General features: G+C 45.6%; 2 protein-coding genes across 5 annotated transcripts in view; both read left to right on the top strand.

Moving 5' to 3' along the window:
* The window catches only part of LOC309537207 (phospholipase A2 inhibitor and Ly6/PLAUR domain-containing protein-like), a 15,299-nt gene extending 13,782 nt beyond the window's left edge, over nucleotides 1-1,517 (top strand). For all 3 annotated transcript variants that reach the window (XM_082231875.1, XM_082231873.1, XM_082231874.1), the window contains one exon: nucleotides 667-1,517. In XM_082231875.1, the coding sequence (XP_082088001.1) occupies nucleotides 667-872 (206 nt within the window). In that variant the 3' untranslated portion in view covers nucleotides 873-1,517. The remainder of the gene's footprint in view (nucleotides 1-666) is intronic.
* Nucleotides 1,391-17,849, top strand: LOC309537288 (phospholipase A2 inhibitor NAI-like). Of its 2 annotated transcripts, none has more exons than XM_082232112.1 (6): nucleotides 1,391-1,451; nucleotides 9,518-9,636; nucleotides 11,484-11,600; nucleotides 13,999-14,151; nucleotides 15,756-15,881; nucleotides 17,509-17,849. In XM_082232112.1, exons 2-6 carry the CDS (start codon nucleotides 9,540-9,542, stop codon nucleotides 17,700-17,702), a joined length of 687 nt encoding a protein of 228 aa, XP_082088238.1. In that variant the 5' UTR covers nucleotides 1,391-1,451; nucleotides 9,518-9,539; the 3' UTR covers nucleotides 17,703-17,849. The 2 variants fall into 2 exon arrangements, with proteins under 2 accessions (XP_082088238.1, XP_082088239.1); XM_082232113.1 differs by lacking the exon at nucleotides 1,391-1,451 and adding an exon at nucleotides 5,778-6,791.

Below are 17,849 nucleotides of genomic sequence, written 5' to 3'. Positions count from 1 at the left end.
TGGCATCTTGCCCTTGTGTAGCTGGAGACACAGAGCAAACTGGTTCTGCTGCCTTGTGTCAGGCACAATATGGGGGCATTTCTTTGAGGCAAGGCCATGCAGCAACCCCAGATGCTTGGTGGGTAGAAGGGAACACAATCACCCTACCAATGGATCCATATTAGTCAGCTTGCAAATTTTAATTAATGGTTTTGATGGAATTTTATTGCAGATTTTAATGATGTGAGTAGCTCAGTGTTGTGCGTTCAAGCCCCGTGTTGGGCAAAATATTCCTGAACTAATCGGGGGTTGGACCTCGTGGTCCCTTCCAACTGTATAATTCTATGATTCCACAATTCTATGTGTGGATTTAATACTTGATTTCATAATGGATGGAAACTGCTTAGAACTAATTTATGTCATGGAAGAAGTATACAAATCAGCCTAAAGTAATAGTAAAAATATGCAAGTAACTTGCAGACAACAATGAAGTACAAAGTACAGAGTACAAATGAGCAACAAGTGATATTAATTAAGCCCTGAACACCAGCACACCCAACCAGGATAAAAGCCAAGGGATGCAGTTAGGACTTCACTATTGGGCTGACCAAAACGCTTATTTGGAGGTGACAAGTTGACTGGCGACAATGATTTCCCAGGCTACCTAATCTTATCTTCCCTGTTCAGACGGACAACGGCAACGCAGTATCATGAAGGGGTGCACTACAAAGTCCATCTGTGCTTCAATAAACAGAGGCCAGGCCGACCTCTTAACAGGTGCGGACGTTGTTGAAAAGGCCACCTGTACTCCAGAGATTTCAAGGGGATCTCAGTCCTCTGCGCTCCTTCTGCTAACCTTTCCGGTGCTTCTGCTGCAGAAGATCCTTTCGTAAAAGGCTCCCACGGGGGACTGCGTCAGCTCTGCATCCGTCTATGCTTGCCTTGTATCCGCCTAGCACTTTCTCTTAATGATGTTGGGGCTTCTAGATAGATTTCCCTTGCTTTCCTCAATGACAGTAAAACAAACAAACCAGGATTCAAACAAAATCTGTCTGAGCGATTTGCCCGCCTTTACGAAACAAGTACCGACCATCACAAATTGGTAGCAAATCTAAATTCTTTGTCCCTTTACCCTCTCTCCTCCTTAAACTCGTGGGTATTCCCCCCTCCCTATTCAGCCGCTTCTAGTCCACTGCCTTCTTTCTTCTTTCCGCTTCTTCCCTCCTTGTCCTGCGTTCCCTCGACGTCCTGCTCCTCCCACGTCTCCTACAGCCTCTGTGCCTTCTCCAAGGCTTCTTTCTGCTATGTAAACTCTCCTATGTCCCTTCTCCTCTCTTCTTCCCAGCTCAGCTATTGCTTCGCTTCCCTCTCCTTTCTTAATTTCGCTTTGTTTGATGCATTGTTAGTCAGTATCCCTTTCCCTTTCTGCAATCCCCGTCGCAGGGTTCTTTGCTTGATTAAATCCCCACACGGTGAGCCTCATTTATAATTTTTTATCAGTGTTCTTACTTAAAATAAAGCTTACCAGTTCCCCTTTCTGTTGTTGCTGGTTCTCTCTCCCCCCCCCCCCTTTTGATGGGGTGACTTTTCTCAGCGCCAGTTAGCTTAAATGAGAAACCTGGTGCTTGCTTTGCCGGGTCTTGAGGAGTCTCACGGTCGAGAGTGCAGTCTCTTTAGCGCGAGGTTCTCCTGTCCTCCTTCTTCACTATTTTTATATGTTTTTCTGTGGTATGAAGTAACAGGAAACCTCCTCTCCAGTTTTTTTCGGGGGTTAGTGTCGCCTTCGCGCCCCCGCCCTCTCGTTTTCTGCGATGGGTGTTCTCCACTGAAGCAGAGCACTTTCCCTGACCCGCTCCTCAAGCGCACCATGGCAGATATCTTTTAGGATTTTTTGAGCTGCTCCTGCGAAGATGGCAACCTTGTTTGCAATGGCATCCTTGTGGTCTGCCAACAGATAACACACAATATCAGTCAGGGTCCAGCCTGCTTTGGCTGTTGAAGCATGTCTCGGGGAAAAAGCTCTGAGATCTGTATCATAGCTGTCAACTTTTCCCTTTTCTTGCGAGGAATCCTATTCGGAATAAGGGACTTTCCCTTAAAAAAGGGAAAAGTTGACAGCTATGATCTGTATATAAGGGACTATTGCAACCCCCCCCCCAAGTGTCCCTATTTTCCAGGGATGTCCCTGATTTAGAGAAGCTGTCCCGGTTTCTGATTTCATCCTAGAATGTCCCACTTTTCCTTAAAATGTCCCTGTTTCCATTGGAGAAATGTTGGAGGGTATGGAGTTATCTGACCCCCGAGCTGTCTGAAAGCAATCCTGTATTTGGGAAGTTTTTTTTTTAATAAAAAGTTTAATGTTTCATTATGTTTTAATATATGTTGGAAGCTGCCTAGATGTGGCTGGGTCAACCTAGTAAGATGTGTGGGGTATAAAGAGTAAAATCATTATGGAATGGGACCTCCCTATTTTTACTGGAGAAATGTAGGAGGATATGCAGTCGTCCTTCACCTCCCCACAAACACATACCTGCTATGCATAGGAAATCCCTTTCTACTTTCCCTACAAATAGACTAAGGAAGTACATGAATCCAAATGCATGGTATTTTTTAAGTAAATGACTCCACAGTTCATGAAAACATTTCACCTTACCTGAAATTGCCTATAGTGGGGGTTCCCAAACAGTGGTCTAGTGGTCTGCAAGCTTCATTCAGTGGTCCATGTTGTTTGTGTGCAGAATGGTGGGAGCAGCAGACTGAGCAACTGATTCATTGCTCTTACAATCCAATGGTCCACCTGGATGGTGAGCAGGGTGAATATTTTCTCATTTCCCCCCTTTGTATCACTTTATTTCTTTATAGCCGAGAACTTTTCAATAAAATATTAATATCAAAAAAGAGAGAAATGAATGGAGGGCAGCTGGTTGGGGGTAAGGAAGCACTGGGAAGGAGTGGAGAGGATTAGCAGTGAAGTTAATGGGAGTCTAGGATGAATAATTTTAATGCTGAATCTGGCTTAAGACTCAAGCTGACGGATGTTACAATGAAGAACTTTGCTTGCGTGGTGAGTTCCCGCCCCCCACCAGGATAAATAAAGACACGAGACACCATGGTTTAAGGTTAAATGGGCGAATTAGGCCACAACTTTATTGAATTCAGGAATGAGAGGCATTGGCTTAGGCATTGGTCCGAACGACTATCCGGCTCCAGCCCATTTGCTGGAGACACGGGGAAGGGTTAACACTATATCGGGGGAGTCTCCCGCCAAGGCACGTCGACTAGGAGCTCCCCCGGGTCACCGCTCGGGGGCGTGCCTTTGGCCCACACCTCCATAGGCTTCGGACAGGGCCACGCCCCCCGGAGTCCTTTAACGGACCACCCTTCACTCACTGGGGGGAGGTGATGGCGTTCCTCCCCCCCACATCCTCTTAACCCCTTCTTACCAATGCCTACCGCCAATGCCGAAGAGTTGTGACGAGTTGCTACGAGGTAGGCAAAAAACCAAATGGCTGTAAATTGCCAATTGGGAAAAATTCCTACCATGCCCCATGCGGCGACAGACCGAAGTCCATAGCAAAGTCAGAGACCTACCTAGAGCCTACCTAAAGGGAAGGAGGGCGGGAAAACGTGGGGGCTAGCCGGCGAAAAGAGGGTGAGCCCCCTCTGCGCCGGCCCTAAATAGGGCAGACACGGCCGGGATTCCCCTGTTCTCACGGGGGCTGAAACCAGCCCCCGCTCACGTGGGGGGTGGGCGTGAAGCCCGCAACCCCACCTCCTGGGCAGGCCGGAAGTGGCTTTAACACAACAGGTCCACCCATTGCATTATGCTGATTTTTATAGAATTCAATTCGCAGTGCAATAAAATGCAATACAGTAAACCTGCAATTTACATGGGGGATACATTCCAGGGATCATGGCTAAAGACAGTAAAAACCAGCATTTGAAATTTGCCAGGTGCCAGGCGCATTTTGCAGCTTGGATTTTGGATTTTGCCTGTTTTCACACACTAACAACACATCCTGTAGCGTTTTATCTCTGATAGTTTGTCTGCACAAACAGAACAATTTTCAGGAACTACAGGCTAAGGTGATCAGCGTGCATCCTTTATCAAATTGCCGTATCTGAAGAAGTGTGCATGCACACGAAAGCTCATACCAAGAACTAACTTAGTTGGTCTTTAAGGTGCTACTGGAAGGAATTTATTTATTTTGACTATGGCAGACCAACACGGCTACCTATCTGTAACAAATTGCCTTAAGCTGTTATGTTAATACTCACCCATTGCGCTTGTTTTTTTTTTAAAAAAACTTGTCTTTTCAAAAAAGGTTTCATACAGAATTTATTCTTTAAAAACAACAACAACCCACATGTCTTTTCAAGTTTTCCAAAGAAGAGCAGCTTTTCAAATGTTAAAAAGGGGTGGGTGGTTTATCAGGTTTGCTTAAAAAAATGTGGGTAGGGTTACACTGCATGTTATGACTGCATATTTGTATATGCCTCCTCCTCCTCCTGTCTCTTCCCTCTTTGTGAATAACGTAAAGAGCAACCTGCTCATCCAGATAAATGGCTGCAGGAATGGCCAGCCCTATTGTGATGCAGTGAGAGAGCTGCCCCAGGCAGCTGTCCTTGGGTGTCATGAAAGGCTTGCAAATTCATTTGTTATTTTATCTATTCTTACTGTTCTTATGAGCAATTGGGGAATCTTCTGCCCCAGGGGCTAAATTCACTTGGGTTCGCTTTGGGACCTATGCACCTGGACTTGGGAGGCAACTACCATTTGCTGCTTTGTGTTAGGCAGAAAAGTGTCATAAGAAGATAAGAAGATCCACTGGATCAGGCGCTGGATCAGGCCAATGGCCCGTCCTGCTCTCACAGTGGGTGACAAGAGCTCTCTTCCCCTCCTGCAGCTTCCAGCTCCTGATATTCAGATGTATTGCTGCCTCTTGACTGCGGAAGCAGAGCACAGCTATCATGCCTAGTAGTCACTGATGACTTTCTCCATGAATTTGCCCAATCCGTTTTTAAAGCCACCCAAATTGGTGGTCATCCCTGCCTCCTGTGGGAGTGAGTTTCATAGTTTAACTATGCACTATGTCTCAGGCTGAGGGACGCGGGTGGCGCTGTGGGTTAAACCTCAGCGCCTAGGACTTGCCGATTGCATGGTCGGCGGTTCGAATCCCCGCGGCGGGGTGAGCTCCCGTTGTTGGGTCCCTGCTCCCGCCAACCTAGCAGTTCGAAAGCACGTCAAAGTGCAAGTAGATAAATAGGTACCACCCCAGCGGGAAGCTAAACGGCGTTTCCATGTGCAGCTCTGACTCACCAGAGTAGCTTCGTCACGCTGGCCACGTGACCCGGAAGTGTCTGCGGACAGCGTTGGCTCCCGGCCTCTAGAGTGAGATGAGCGCACAACCCTAGAGTCTGTCAAGACTGGCCTGTATGGGCAGGGGTACCTTTACCTTTATGTCTCAGGCTGGAACACGGGTGGCGCTGTGGGTTAAACCACAGAGCCTAGGACTTGCCGATCAGAAGGTCGGCGGTTTGAATCCCCGTGACGGGGTGAGCTCCCGTTGCTTGGTCCTTGCTCCTGCCAACCTAGCAGTTCGAAAGCACGTCAAAGTGCAAGTAGATAAATAGGTACTGCTCCAGCAGGAAGGTAAATGGCATTTCTGTGCCCTGCTCTGGTTCACCAGAAGCGGCTTAGTCATGCTGGCCACATGACCCGGAAGCTGTACACCAGCTCCCTCGGCCAATAAAGCGAGACGAGCATGCAACTCCAGAGTTGGTCACGACGGGACTTAATAGTCAGAGTCCCTTTACCTTTACCTATGTCTCAGGCTGGCTCTGAAATGGCCCATGCCATGGCCATTTCTAGCCAAAGCCTATTGCCAAGTAGATGTACATGGGGCCAGAGCCATCTATGTATTTCCCCTTCAACGCTTGGCAGCGCCCCAGACTTAGAATCATAGAACTGTAGAGTTGGAAGGGACCACGAGGGGCTTCTAGTCCAACCCCCTACATTGCAGGAATCTTTTGCCCAGGGTGGGGCTTGAACCCATGACCCTGAGATCAAGAGTCTCATGCTCTGCCAACTGAGCTGTCCCATGATTTTGCTTGACTTACGTTTAAAGAGCATGGTGAGTTTGCAGCCAACAAACACAGAATGGTGCCTTGTGCTAATCAGACCATTGGTCCATCTAGGTTAGTATCACTGGCACTGGCTGGCAGCAGCCCTCTGGGATATCAAACACAGCATCTTTCCCAGCCCCTCATGAAGATGCCAGGGATTGACGCTGGGACTTTCAGCAACTGAGATACAACACTAGACTGCAGTTAGGTTTCAAGTACAGTTTATAAGCTAAAGGTTTGGTGCACATCTCTGTTCAATACAAAAATCCAGTTTTTGAGTTCATTAAGAAAGACGAAGCATGCATGACACACGCAGAGGCTTTTACTGAGTCAGATCATTGTGTTCTCAGAGGGGCTCAAACTGCCCCCCTCTCTTTACTCCCTCCTTCCTTATTATCTCCTTCCCTGTTGATAGTGGTCATCATAAAAATCAGCATTCCCAGGAGGCTCAGCTGATTTAAATCCCGCTTTGAATTCCCACTCATTGCTGGTGCAGTCAGTAGTCTAAACACACCCACCCACACCCATTTCTTAAAGAAGTCATCCTCATCTCATTGGCTGCAACAGAAGTGCAGGCAAACTAGCCAAGGGCATACAAGTAAGAAGAGCAGCTTGCAAGAGAGCAGAAACATCTCAGTCCCAGTGGAAAAGCATCAAGGGAAACAGCTGGCCTGTCGGAGGAGAAGGTAGGGAACTCCAATTTATTCAATGTATTAGCCATCATTTGTAGCAGAAACCAGGCAATTGCATTTCAGGAGATTAATCTTGGAGAAATGTGAAGATCAGGAGAAGGTCCTGTAGAACAGCCTCCCCCAAACTTGTTTTCTTCCAGTGGGTATCTCTTTGACCACTATGAGAACAGAGTTTTGGACCTGATCCGGAACACCTCTTCTAATGTTCTTATGGCGCCTTCCTTGGGTTTTTGGCTACAACTCCCATCATTCCCAGCCACCACATCTTTGCTAGGTATGGCTGATGAGAGTTGTAGTCCAAAACATGGAGGACACTAGGTTGGGGAAGACTGATGGAGAAACCTCCAGCTTAGGAGCTGAATCCTGAGTTATCTAGTTCTGTAGAAATATATCGTTCTTGTAGTTCTGCTCCAGCCTTGTCTTGCTGTAGCAAATGTGAAGCAGCAACCTTTCCTGATGCGCAAAGGCAGCAGCTCATATAATAGTTCTCATCTGACAAAGCCCACAATGAAGAACTAGGGAGAGGAAGCTGATGCATAAAGGATAGGCTCAGCCTTCACTTTAAGCTTGGTTTATGTTAAGCTTTCCAAGCCAGAGATGGGGAACCTGTGGCTATCAACCAGACAAAGCACAGCATAGTGGGAGTCCAATGACATCGCAAGGGTCAAAGACCACCTACCCCTTTTTAGAAGCTAAATCACGGAACTGTAGTCCTCCCTTCAGTTTAAAAATCTGCCAAGCGAATCTTATGGAATTAATCTCCAGAATTTAAATCTGTTGCCGGAGCAAAGAGGGGAGGGGCTTTATTATTTCTTAAACACGTGATCATGCACATGCATTTCAAAACAATAGAAATTATCCCTCTATAGTATCGTTTTAGACCTCATCAGAAGTAGTGCTCCCAACATGAGATGGCGTGGAGCAGGGCTATGCTAGTTGGGAAACAGGTTTGCCTTCTTGGTATATTTCTGCTTCCTTCTCTCTCTCTCTCTCTCTCTCTCTCTCTCTCTCTCTCTCTCTGTCTCTCCCCCATTTTTAAAAAAGAATTTTGGATGTCTATTTAATATAACATCCCCTAATAAATCTGTATTGCTCCTTACCCCTTGCCCCTCCTGTTTGCTTTTTAAACATGTGTCTTTGCTGGGGATTTGTAGTGCAGTGGTAAGCATTGCTTACTCAGAAGTACATCCCAGTATCCTTAACAGGACTTTGTTCCAGGGAAAGGTTTCTAGAATTGCGGGCTGAATCTCTGATCCCTCCCCCCCCCCCAGAATTATGAGCTTGGAATATCTTTCAACACTTGTGAGTCTGGCAGTGTTCTTATTTTCAACCAGAAAAGGAATTTTAAGCTTCTGAAAAGGCATAGGTTGACCCAGGCAGGCACAATCTGTGGCCCCGTGTGGTGAAATAACTGGGACAGGATGCGGGGTTGGGTAAAAATCAGACCAAATCTTTATAGACCACAGCATAAAGTGGGGTTGGCATGGCAGTAGGGCAATGGTCCATTGCTTCAGTCCTTGCTGAAAAGAACTGAGTTCTCCTCCATGAGAATATTCCAGGGCTGAGCCCTGACATGGTAGAAGCCAAATGTCCAGGGTCTCACTGGGTGCCTGGGGTGAGAGATTCCAGCCATGCGGGGGCCCTAACCTGATCTTAGGGTGTGCATGGCCAATATTTCCCCCAGACACGTTATGGAGGCCCCCATTGCTTTACTGATCCTGCCCAATGCCATTTCTCCTGATATACAGACCTTGGTTAGTTGGTATACATCTGTCTCAGGAGACAATGGAGAAGCGCACCTTTGGGGGGTGGAATCAAACCATTGGAGAGTTAATCGCTGCTGTGGCTGTACACCCAAAAGGGAAATACATGTTTTGCTGCTGTTCCGACCATTGCCTAACAAAAGTACTCCTTAGGTCACTGAGGGATAGGTGAAAACCCCTCAAGGTTGGAAGAAAAAATTCCTTTGCTGGACTGTCAACCAGCAACCCAAATAGCCTAGTGAAGTTCTCATGCAGAGGGTGGATGGAAAGTTCACTATGGACAAAGTGTTCCCATAGCCCACGTGAGTGAGACCTTTTAAGGTCTCATCCTTCTTCCCTCTTGCAAGATCCCACGAGATGACCCACCGTGTTTGATCTCTAGAAGGTGAAGGAGGTGCAAAGGTGCCCCCCTCCGTCAGCCGGATCCTACATTGCTAAGTACAGTCACTCTGTGTGCGGTGGCACCCAGAAACATACTTCTTTTGTTCTTGTTTGTGTGTGTGTTGTTTTTGTTTAGGTTGCATGGCAGAGCTCATTCACTGAGCATTCATTCTGTTTTGCTTGTGAAAAAATTGCGAGGCGCTCCGTCAGCCTTGACTGCTTAGTTTTATTGAGCATTTGTTGAGATTTGCTTGTGGGAAGGCTGTACAATACTGCATCACCAAAGTGTTAGCGCACATTTTCCCATGCTTTTCTCTGGCACTTCCCTTATGGAAAAGAAGTCTGATTTTGTGTGTGTGCAAGGAAGGGAGCTAGTTTGTTTCTCAGATCAACTGTCTGGGGCTGGTAGGAAGTCCAATAACATCTGGAAGGCCAGGGGAATCCCCATTCTTGCAATCTTGGATTTCCCCCAGATAATTTGGTGTCACCTGGCTTTTTACGTGTTTTTGCATGTGTAAATGCACATTTTGGTAAGCTAACAGCTGATGTTGACACTTCCTCTGTATGTCATTGCAGGTCCTTTGAACCAAGTATTTTGATGCATCGTGGAGAGAGCTTCTGTTCTTGTGCTCTCTTATTTCCTTTCACCATGCAGGCTGCCCTGAAATGCTTCTTCTTTGCACTTCTAAAGACAGGTAAGGAGGGTCTGGGAGCCTCCTGGAGGTCTGTTCCATCCGGAATGAATAGATTTGGAGACAAGCTTGTGTCACATGATTGGTATGGATGCAAGATGGATAATGCAGCTTTCTGAAACGTCTGTAGCTCATTGGTATAAGGCAACTTGTATTTTCTAGGATTTTCCCCCTACATTGTGATTTTACATTGCAAAAGATCTGTGGGTATAGGATGGTACGCAAATTTTAAAAATAAAATAAATAATAAATGGCTTTGCATGCAAGAGGTCTCAGGTTCAGTTCCTGGCATCTCCAGATAGGACTGAGAACATACTGTGTCTGAAATCCTGCTTTTGGGGTTTTTTAAAAATCACCTCAAAGTAGCTTAAAAGTATTTTTAAAAAACCAAAAACAAACCAGAAGCCACTCAGAAGAGAATATGGAAAGGCCTATCAGAAGTAGAGACATCCATGTTATCTCAAGATGTGCACCTAGAAACTTCAAAGAAAAGAAAACATTAAAAAAAAATTGTGACCATTTGCCAGTAAGAAAGAAGGACCAGGTACTGCTGGGGAACACTGTTCAAGCTGAATGTGTGGATGGGCAGAGAGGAGATTGTAGTCCACAATACTGATCATTCATGGCAGTTATTAGGAATCATTGAAGCCATGCTCACAATAGGCTCCAGCCCATTCCATTGGGAATGAAGGGACAAAAAGCAGCCAAAGATATTAAAATAAAGAAGCAGGAAACCCCCACTTAACTCCCCCTCAATAATAATAACATCACCTGTTTTCACTTCTTAAAACCCCCTCAAAGTAGCTTAAGAAACACTAAGAAGTTGAAATACTTCATTGTCACTTGTACAACTTGTATACAGTGAGATTACACAAGCGCCCCCCCACTCAGCTCTCTTAGTCTTAATTCCCCTTACTGACGCACACACACCAAACCCAAAAGTCAGTTGCCCTGTTGTTATCTTTTTTTTATTCTTATTAAAGATTTTTCTTGTTTTACGGAAGTATGTGTAATGTCTCTCGTATTTTTTTCATGTAACATTTTTACAAATCAGTCTCATTTGTTGAGACATTAGGGGGGGAAAGGGGGTGGAAAGATGGGTGGGGTCGGGTGGTGATGTTTCTATTTTGCTTAATGTATGTAGGGTTTGGTGTCAGCGTTGCTCATGCAGGTTCTCTGTTGTTCATTTGTGTTTCTTTGGTGGTGAGAGAGGTTGGGGTTGGCCTAGGGTGTAGTTGTTTGTTTGTGATTGGCTGTGGCGATCTTTGTTTTTGTGTGTGAGTGGGGTGTGTGTGTGTTTTGGATCAGGTTACACATATTGATTTGTATGCTGTTGGTGGATCTTTTCATTCAGCAGCCTAACAGCCCACGGATAGAAGCTGTTCTTTACCCTGTTGGTGCGACTAATCATGCTTCTATATCTTCTGCCTGAGGGCAGGAGATCAAGAAAGTGCCAGCCAGGGTGTGAATCATCCCTGAGAATTTTCCTCACTCTCCTGAGGCAACGTTCTTCCGTTATTTCATCCAGCGGATTCACGGGACAGCCCATAATATCTTGTGCTGTATTCACCACCCTCTGTAAGCACTTCCTATCAGTTGATGTCAAACCAGCGTACCATACTGTGATGCAACAAGAAACAACAATTAAAAATCATTCATTTCCTTCCTCTGTTTTACCACTTGATGCCTCTCCTTAAATCCGTGTGTAAACTCCTACTCTCTGGCTGATCCCCGAACCCTGCAACAGGCACAAACAGGGGTACCCTGAAAGTAGGTGACCCATGGCTTATTCCTGCGCAAAAGTATCTTCATTTGATCTCATTTTTAAAAAGTGTCCTTCCCTCTTCCAGCTGCTTCTCTGGAGTGTGAAATCTGTACCGCCAAGGGGACCAATTGCACTGGCAGCGTGCGGACCTGTCCTGGGAACAAAGAAACCTGCCTCATCACACTGACGGAAAGCACCATAGGTGGGTAGGAGAGGTTGCAAGCCAGATCAGGGCAGTGGGTGGGCTTAGGCAAGACCACTGACAGCTGCTGCCTGTATAGATGGCACAGTGGACTTTTCAGCTCAGTATGGGGCTCTGCATGGCCAGGGTGGCAGATTGCATTCTGTTTCACGATGCCTTTCCAGAGGCTGAGATTGAAGCTCTTATCTTTTGGTCAAGAAAAGTGGTGATGGGGAGGACCCATGGTCCTCTGGATGCTGCTGAACTACAACTCCTATCAGCCCCAAGCAAGCACAAGCAATGGTTAGGAATGGTGGGAGTTGTAGTTCCGCAACATCTGGAGAACAAAATGTTCCCCACATTTTGGATCTATATCATCTGTATGTCACCCACCTTTTTGTCATGGAAGGTCAACTATTTGGGTGCACAGGTACACAGATTGTACGCTAGTAGACCTGGGCGATGTTTCAATTCATCGTCTGAAACCTCTATGAAGTTCAGATCGTGATACTGGCTTCAGACTTTTTGAGCTGGTGATGCATCACAGCTCCCTGGCCACTGCAAGTGGAGTGCATCTCACTCCAGACTCTCCAAGCGTCCCTATTTCCCAGGGATGTCCTTGATTTAGAAAAGCTGTCCCGGTTTCTGATTTGATCCTGGAATGTCCCACTTTTCCAGAGGATGTCCCTGTTTTCATTGGAGAAATGTTATAGGGTATGGCGTTATCTGACCCCCGAAGGCAATTCTGTATAAGGAAGTTTTTTTAAAAAAATGTTTAATGTTTTATTATGTTTTTATATATGTTGGAAGCTGCTCAGAGTGGTTGGGGCAACCCAATAAGATGTGCGGGGTATAAATAGTAAAATTATCATTATGGAATGGGACGTCCCTACATTCATCAGAGAAATATTGGAGGGCATGTCACTCCCATCTGGTTGCCAGCCTGTTCTGTGCATGCGGCGGCCGGGGAGCCATGATGTACTGCCAGCTCAAATTGCCTGTTCTCCCGACCAGGAGGAAAAAGGCAGCCTGCCCTGCTTGCTCAGGTGAAGGCAGGCAGATGGAGCGCCTTCTCGGCCTTCCTCTGCCAAGGCTGGGCTGCGAAGGGAGGGAATGAGCAGGAGCTCCTTCACCTGAGCAAGCAGGCAGCCCCCTTCCCTTCCTCCTGGTTGCTCCTCCCTCCCTCCACAGCCCAGCCACTTTTCAGATTTTTTCTGTGTTATTTCAGACATCGTGATATATCACTCTATCACAGTGGTAAGCTGGTGGTATATCATGATGCTGAAAACCAGATATCACCCAGCCCTATACAGTGGACGCTCGGGTTGCGAACGTGATCCATGCGGGATGCACGTTCACAACCTGCAGCATTTGCAACCCGCAGTGGCACGTCTGCGCATGTGTGGGTTGAGATTTGGTGCTTCTGTGCATGCGCGACCCCCCGAAACCCAGAAGTTACCCTTTCCGGTACTTCCGGGTTTTGGTGGGTCCATAACCCAAAAAAATGCAACCTGAAGCGTCTGTAACCCGAGGTATGACTGTATATGAGTTGAATGTTACTTGTGAATACTCCTCGTGTGACTCACACATAAGTGACCGAGAGCCTGTGTGTTGGCTGAGGGAGAGCACCCCTGGGTTTTTGCAATATGCATCCTACCAACAAATGATGGGCGTTCTGCTAGTCTACTATGTATTGTGGAAAGTTCTTGGATGGACTAAGTGCCCCTTAGGGTCCCTTCCAACCTTGCAATTCTATGATACCCATTCAGACACTTCTTAATATATTGATACCAATTTTTCCACAATGGTTCCCGATATCAAGGAGTAGGTTTTGGTCTTTACTGAGTACAGTTGGAAACCATTTTCAATCAAGGTGGGGAGAGGAACCTTTCCAAACTGTGCTGATTTTTTGTTTGTTTTATAATTCCTAAACAAGAAAAGTGGGTGGTTAGCCCTTATGGTTGCTAAGAGACCTATAATTTAAGCCTGGAAGGATAAATGCCCTGTGTTTGGTTTACAATGGGCTGAGGATCTCATGGGCCTGCCTGCATTTGAACATATTTCCAATAGGCCTCAATTCTGCATCAATTTGCACATATGAAGGGCTTATATTAACTTAGATGTTAAACTTTAAGACACGTGTTGATGGTTGATGCACCTGCAATAAGAATGGATATTTTTTGTGTGTTCCTATTATTTTATTTTACTTTATTATTTATTAAATTTATATACCACCCTTAATCTGATGTTATTCTTTCTTTCTCTTTTTTTCTTTTATGGTATTTAATTCTCCCCCCTTCCTTTTCTTTGTTAAATTTGCAAATAAAAAAAAAATACTATTAATAATCAGAGCTACTCGGGAGATGAAGCTGCTAGTTGCTAAATAAACCTCTCTCCTCCTTTTTTTTGGCCACTTAAGATGGAAAGGTGGTTCAGACTGTAGAGAGAAGCTGTGCTTCCACTTTTTGGTGCAATGCCCCACCACCTTACTTCGATATGGGGGGAGGAAGAACCTACAGGTCCAGTTGGGTCTGCTGCACCGGGAAGACCTGCAGACAAGTCACTCCTCAACGTACGTATATAAATTTCATGCTGGTCCCTTTCCTCAAAATTTCCTTATCCTTTCCTTACGTTCACTCCCTGTAACCAGTGGTGCAGGGGTCATGGAAGGTTGAAGACCCACTGCTACTTCTGCAGAAGGTGCAATGACCAATTAGGTTCTTTTAATCTGTTTAGGTGTTTAATATAGATGAGACCCAGTACACTCTAGGAAGGCACAAGTAAACCTCAGACAACCCATATTGGATTGTCTCTATAAGAAGCTTTATTGATTAACTCACATGTCAAGGCAAGGAATATGCACTCAACCATACATCCATTCATACACCTTTCATATTCACCACTCTTCACTGAATTGATCAGGTTCAGTAAGAGCCACGGGTGGCAGGCGACAGTGCTGTCAAATGTCTGGCACACATCTGGAGGGCTTTGCCATACATACACCTTGTTCATCTGATTCTTGGCATTACACAAGTCCTTACTCTTTGTTTTTGGCATCTCAGATCCTTGTCCTTGGCATCATCTCAAAACTCTTATCTTACCTCAAAGTTAATGTTGTGTAGCCCATCTCCATGCCTTCTCGTATGTGCTGTTCTGTACCATTCCTAGCGCACACCATTTTTGCCAAAACATCATGATGTTTTCCACATTCCATTAGCTCTTATACAACACAGTTCACGATCAGTTCACTGATAGTTCAAAGACATCACATCCATTTTGTGGTGTTCTTCAGCCATCTTTAGGCCCACACAAACCATGCCATTCGTTACAAAGGGTCTCCGTGTCCAGCAGAGTCACCCAATAGTCATGGGTGTCAGAATGGTGGAGACCACCTCCCCCTCCTGAACCTTCCAGAGAAGAGGAAGACAATATAGATTTACAACAGTTGTTTGACAAAGGTTACGGCTCAGAGGCAGACGAGGGGCAAAGTTGGGAAATAATGGAAGAGGAGGAGGGGGAAGGAGAGCCGGAGCAGCTGGCTGACACGTTATCTCTAGAAAGCATTCCAGACCCACCTCCTCCCAGAACCCGGTGAGCATTGAAAGTAGGAAAGCAAAAGGCTTGGAGGCAAATTGCCCAAAGCGGGCATCATAAGGTGGGTTGTGCTGTTGACGATTGAGGAGAAAAGTGGGGTGGAGATTACTCAGAGCAATGTCATTACTCCAAGAGGCTGCATTTCTAAGCCTCGTTCTGTGAATATTGAATAAAATACCTTGGTAAGAGCTTTCCTTATCTATCTATTCCTGGCAGCCTACTGTGGCGGGGTGTGCGTGTGTCAGATTAGCTGGCGCCTGACAACGGGAGGGGAAATTTTAAGCCACTGTGTGCTCCAAGGCTCTGCATTCAGGAAGACCAAAAGCAGAAGGTGCTTCCATTTCAAGAGAGTTCCCTGGGAAGAGGGGTTGACTGTGAAACCACCCTGGGAATTGTAGCTCTGAGGGTGGGGGCCAGGAGATACGTGACAACTTGACTTAAGGAAATGGTGAAGGCTCAGGCTGTTTGCTCACATGACCCTCAGGCTGAAAAAGGTCCCCACCCCCCCACCTCCCCTGCTCTTTATTGCTTTTTGGTCCAGTCCTTGAGCTGACCTGGAGTATCTTTTGTTTCTGTTTTCAGTGCCACCACTAAAGCCTAGAGCCAATACAACGCCAAACCCATCCAATTCCTCCTGCTCAGGCACTTACAGCACTGAGATGGCAAATTGTACCAAGGTGGAAACCAACGGCTTTGGCAGGGCCTCCAGTAAGTGATTTCTTCCGCAGTGCAGCTTCATTTCTTCCGCAAACTGTAGGCGGGTGGATTTTTATTGCAGATATTGATATAGCACGGTTTGGAGCAACTGGAAGCATAAGAACGGGCTCCTTTTGGAAATATGAAGCATTGTCCAGACCCATCAAAATATAATTTGAAGTTTTACTGGCAGAACTCTACAAAAAAGCATCACATGAGCATCAAAGATACATCCCAAATATCCATGCAATGTCTCGTGTTGTCCAGCACAAGCTCAGCATCTTAGAAATAAAAGATAATTTCATAAATCAAAACATCTCTCCCCCCTAACTCCATTTAGGAGTGCTGTCCAAGGACACTGAATCTGCCAGCTGTCTCTCTTCTAGCGTTTCCTCTTCTAGCTGCTCCTCACCCAGTATTTCCCAGCTTTCCCCCTCTGGACTATGCCCTTCTGCAAACCACTGTTCTAAATCAATACTATCCTCCTGCGCTTAGGAAGGTTCAGAAAAAGGGGGCGGCAGCTCCCACCATTCCTCCTCAGTACAGTCCCTGATAGGTGTTCTCCTCCAACTACCGCTGTTCCACACATTCTCCTCTCTATATCCTGGGATACCCTACACTTTGAAAATCTAAATAGCAGAGCTACATCAATTGTGTGGGGAATCTCCAGATTTAGGGGGTGGAAAGTATGGGTGCGGATGGTTCCAACACATTGTAGTATTTTGGTTTTGCCATTTACTTGTTAAGATATTGTTTTATTTTAATGTTTTATTGTGTAAACTGCTCTTGGGTTTTTAATGAAGAGAGGTCTTTGTAAGTATTGTTGTTATTACATGAAGGTTCTTCCTTGAGGCAAGATGAGACAACTGCCGCACATAATGGATTTGGGTCACCCTTAGGTGGCAGAGCGAGGGAGATTTGAGGCACGTGAGACACAATCTACAGGAAGGTCTCTTGCAAAAAGTCCCATTGGAATGAAAGGACCTTAATTGCCAGAAATTGCAAAAAGGAATTCGTGCCTACAAAAATGCAATGGCAAGATAAATTACTAAACTATATCGAATTGGCCAGATTAACAGAGGCAATTAGGGCACTCCCCAGACAAGAATTTCAAAAAGAATGGGGAAAATGTAAATAATTCTTCACAAAACACTGCCCTAAAATATACACCTGGACTTGTTTCGATGAATGTGTGCAGGAGACTTTGTGGTTTTCTTTTTAAGTCATAATTTGAAAAAAGTCTTAATAATAACCCATAAATGAAACAGTTCACAAGAAGTAAATAAGGAGGCCATGTACAGGTTCAAGGAAGTCTTTTATTTTGTTGTTTGTTTTATGTTATGTTTATTTTATGTTATGTTCACGTCTAATGGTGGTGGATTTGTTTGAGTTGTGGTGGATTTATGTTGTAAATAATAATTTTAAAAATGGAATGAATGGAGCTGGATCAAGGTTGTGGGTCATTTCCACGCAAGTCAATGGCTTTGGATAGATGGGCTGAGCTCTACTGGTGAGCAGTAGACAGGCCTCGCTTTGTGGCAAACACAGGGTTCATTTCAAAAAGAGTAGATGGAGCAATTTGGAGAGCAGTCACAAGCAATAATGTCACGGCAACCCATATCTTGTCTTCCATATCCAGATGAAACCCCCACGGAGAGGCTTTCGAATGGCTGCACTACAAGGTTTGTGTGTGCTTTGGAAAATAGCAAACACTCTGAGTTTACGGTTGGCTATGATGTCGTTCATAAGATGGAGTCTTCCAAGGCGTCTCAACCTACTGCTGTTCTCCTGCCAAGCTTCTCTGGGCTCCTGCTGCGGAGAATCCTGTTGTAAAAGTGGCCTGCATGAGATCGCATCAACTCTCCCATTGAATTCTGCCTCCTCTATCACTCATGAACCACTTCCTCTGAATGCACTTTGGCCCTTTTTGCTTTCCTCAGTGAAAATTAACACTGGGATTAAAACAAATGACATGTTGAA

Source organism: Podarcis vaucheri (genome assembly GCF_965113315.1).
Source record: "Podarcis vaucheri genome assembly, chromosome: 7".
Taxonomy (NCBI): domain Eukaryota; kingdom Metazoa; phylum Chordata; class Lepidosauria; order Squamata; family Lacertidae; genus Podarcis; species Podarcis vaucheri.
The sequence above is the reverse complement of the archived record's forward strand: the minus strand, read 5'-3'. Positions and strand labels throughout refer to the sequence as shown.

What these genes read in the sequence shown, in the direction of transcription:
- LOC309537288 (XM_082232112.1), top strand. Translation starts at nt 9,540, where the DNA reads ATGCATCGTGGAGAGAGCTTCTGTTCTTGTGCTCTCTTATTTCCTTTC. An exon ending in CTTTGCACTTCTAAAGACAG is followed by an intron (nt 9,637 to 11,483) that starts GTAAGGAGGGTC and finishes TCCCTCTTCCAG; the next exon opens with CTGCTTCTCTGGAGTGTGAA. An exon ending in CGGCTTTGGCAGGGCCTCCA is followed by an intron (nt 15,882 to 17,508) that starts GTAAGTGATTTC and finishes TTCCATATCCAG; the next exon opens with ATGAAACCCCCACGGAGAGG.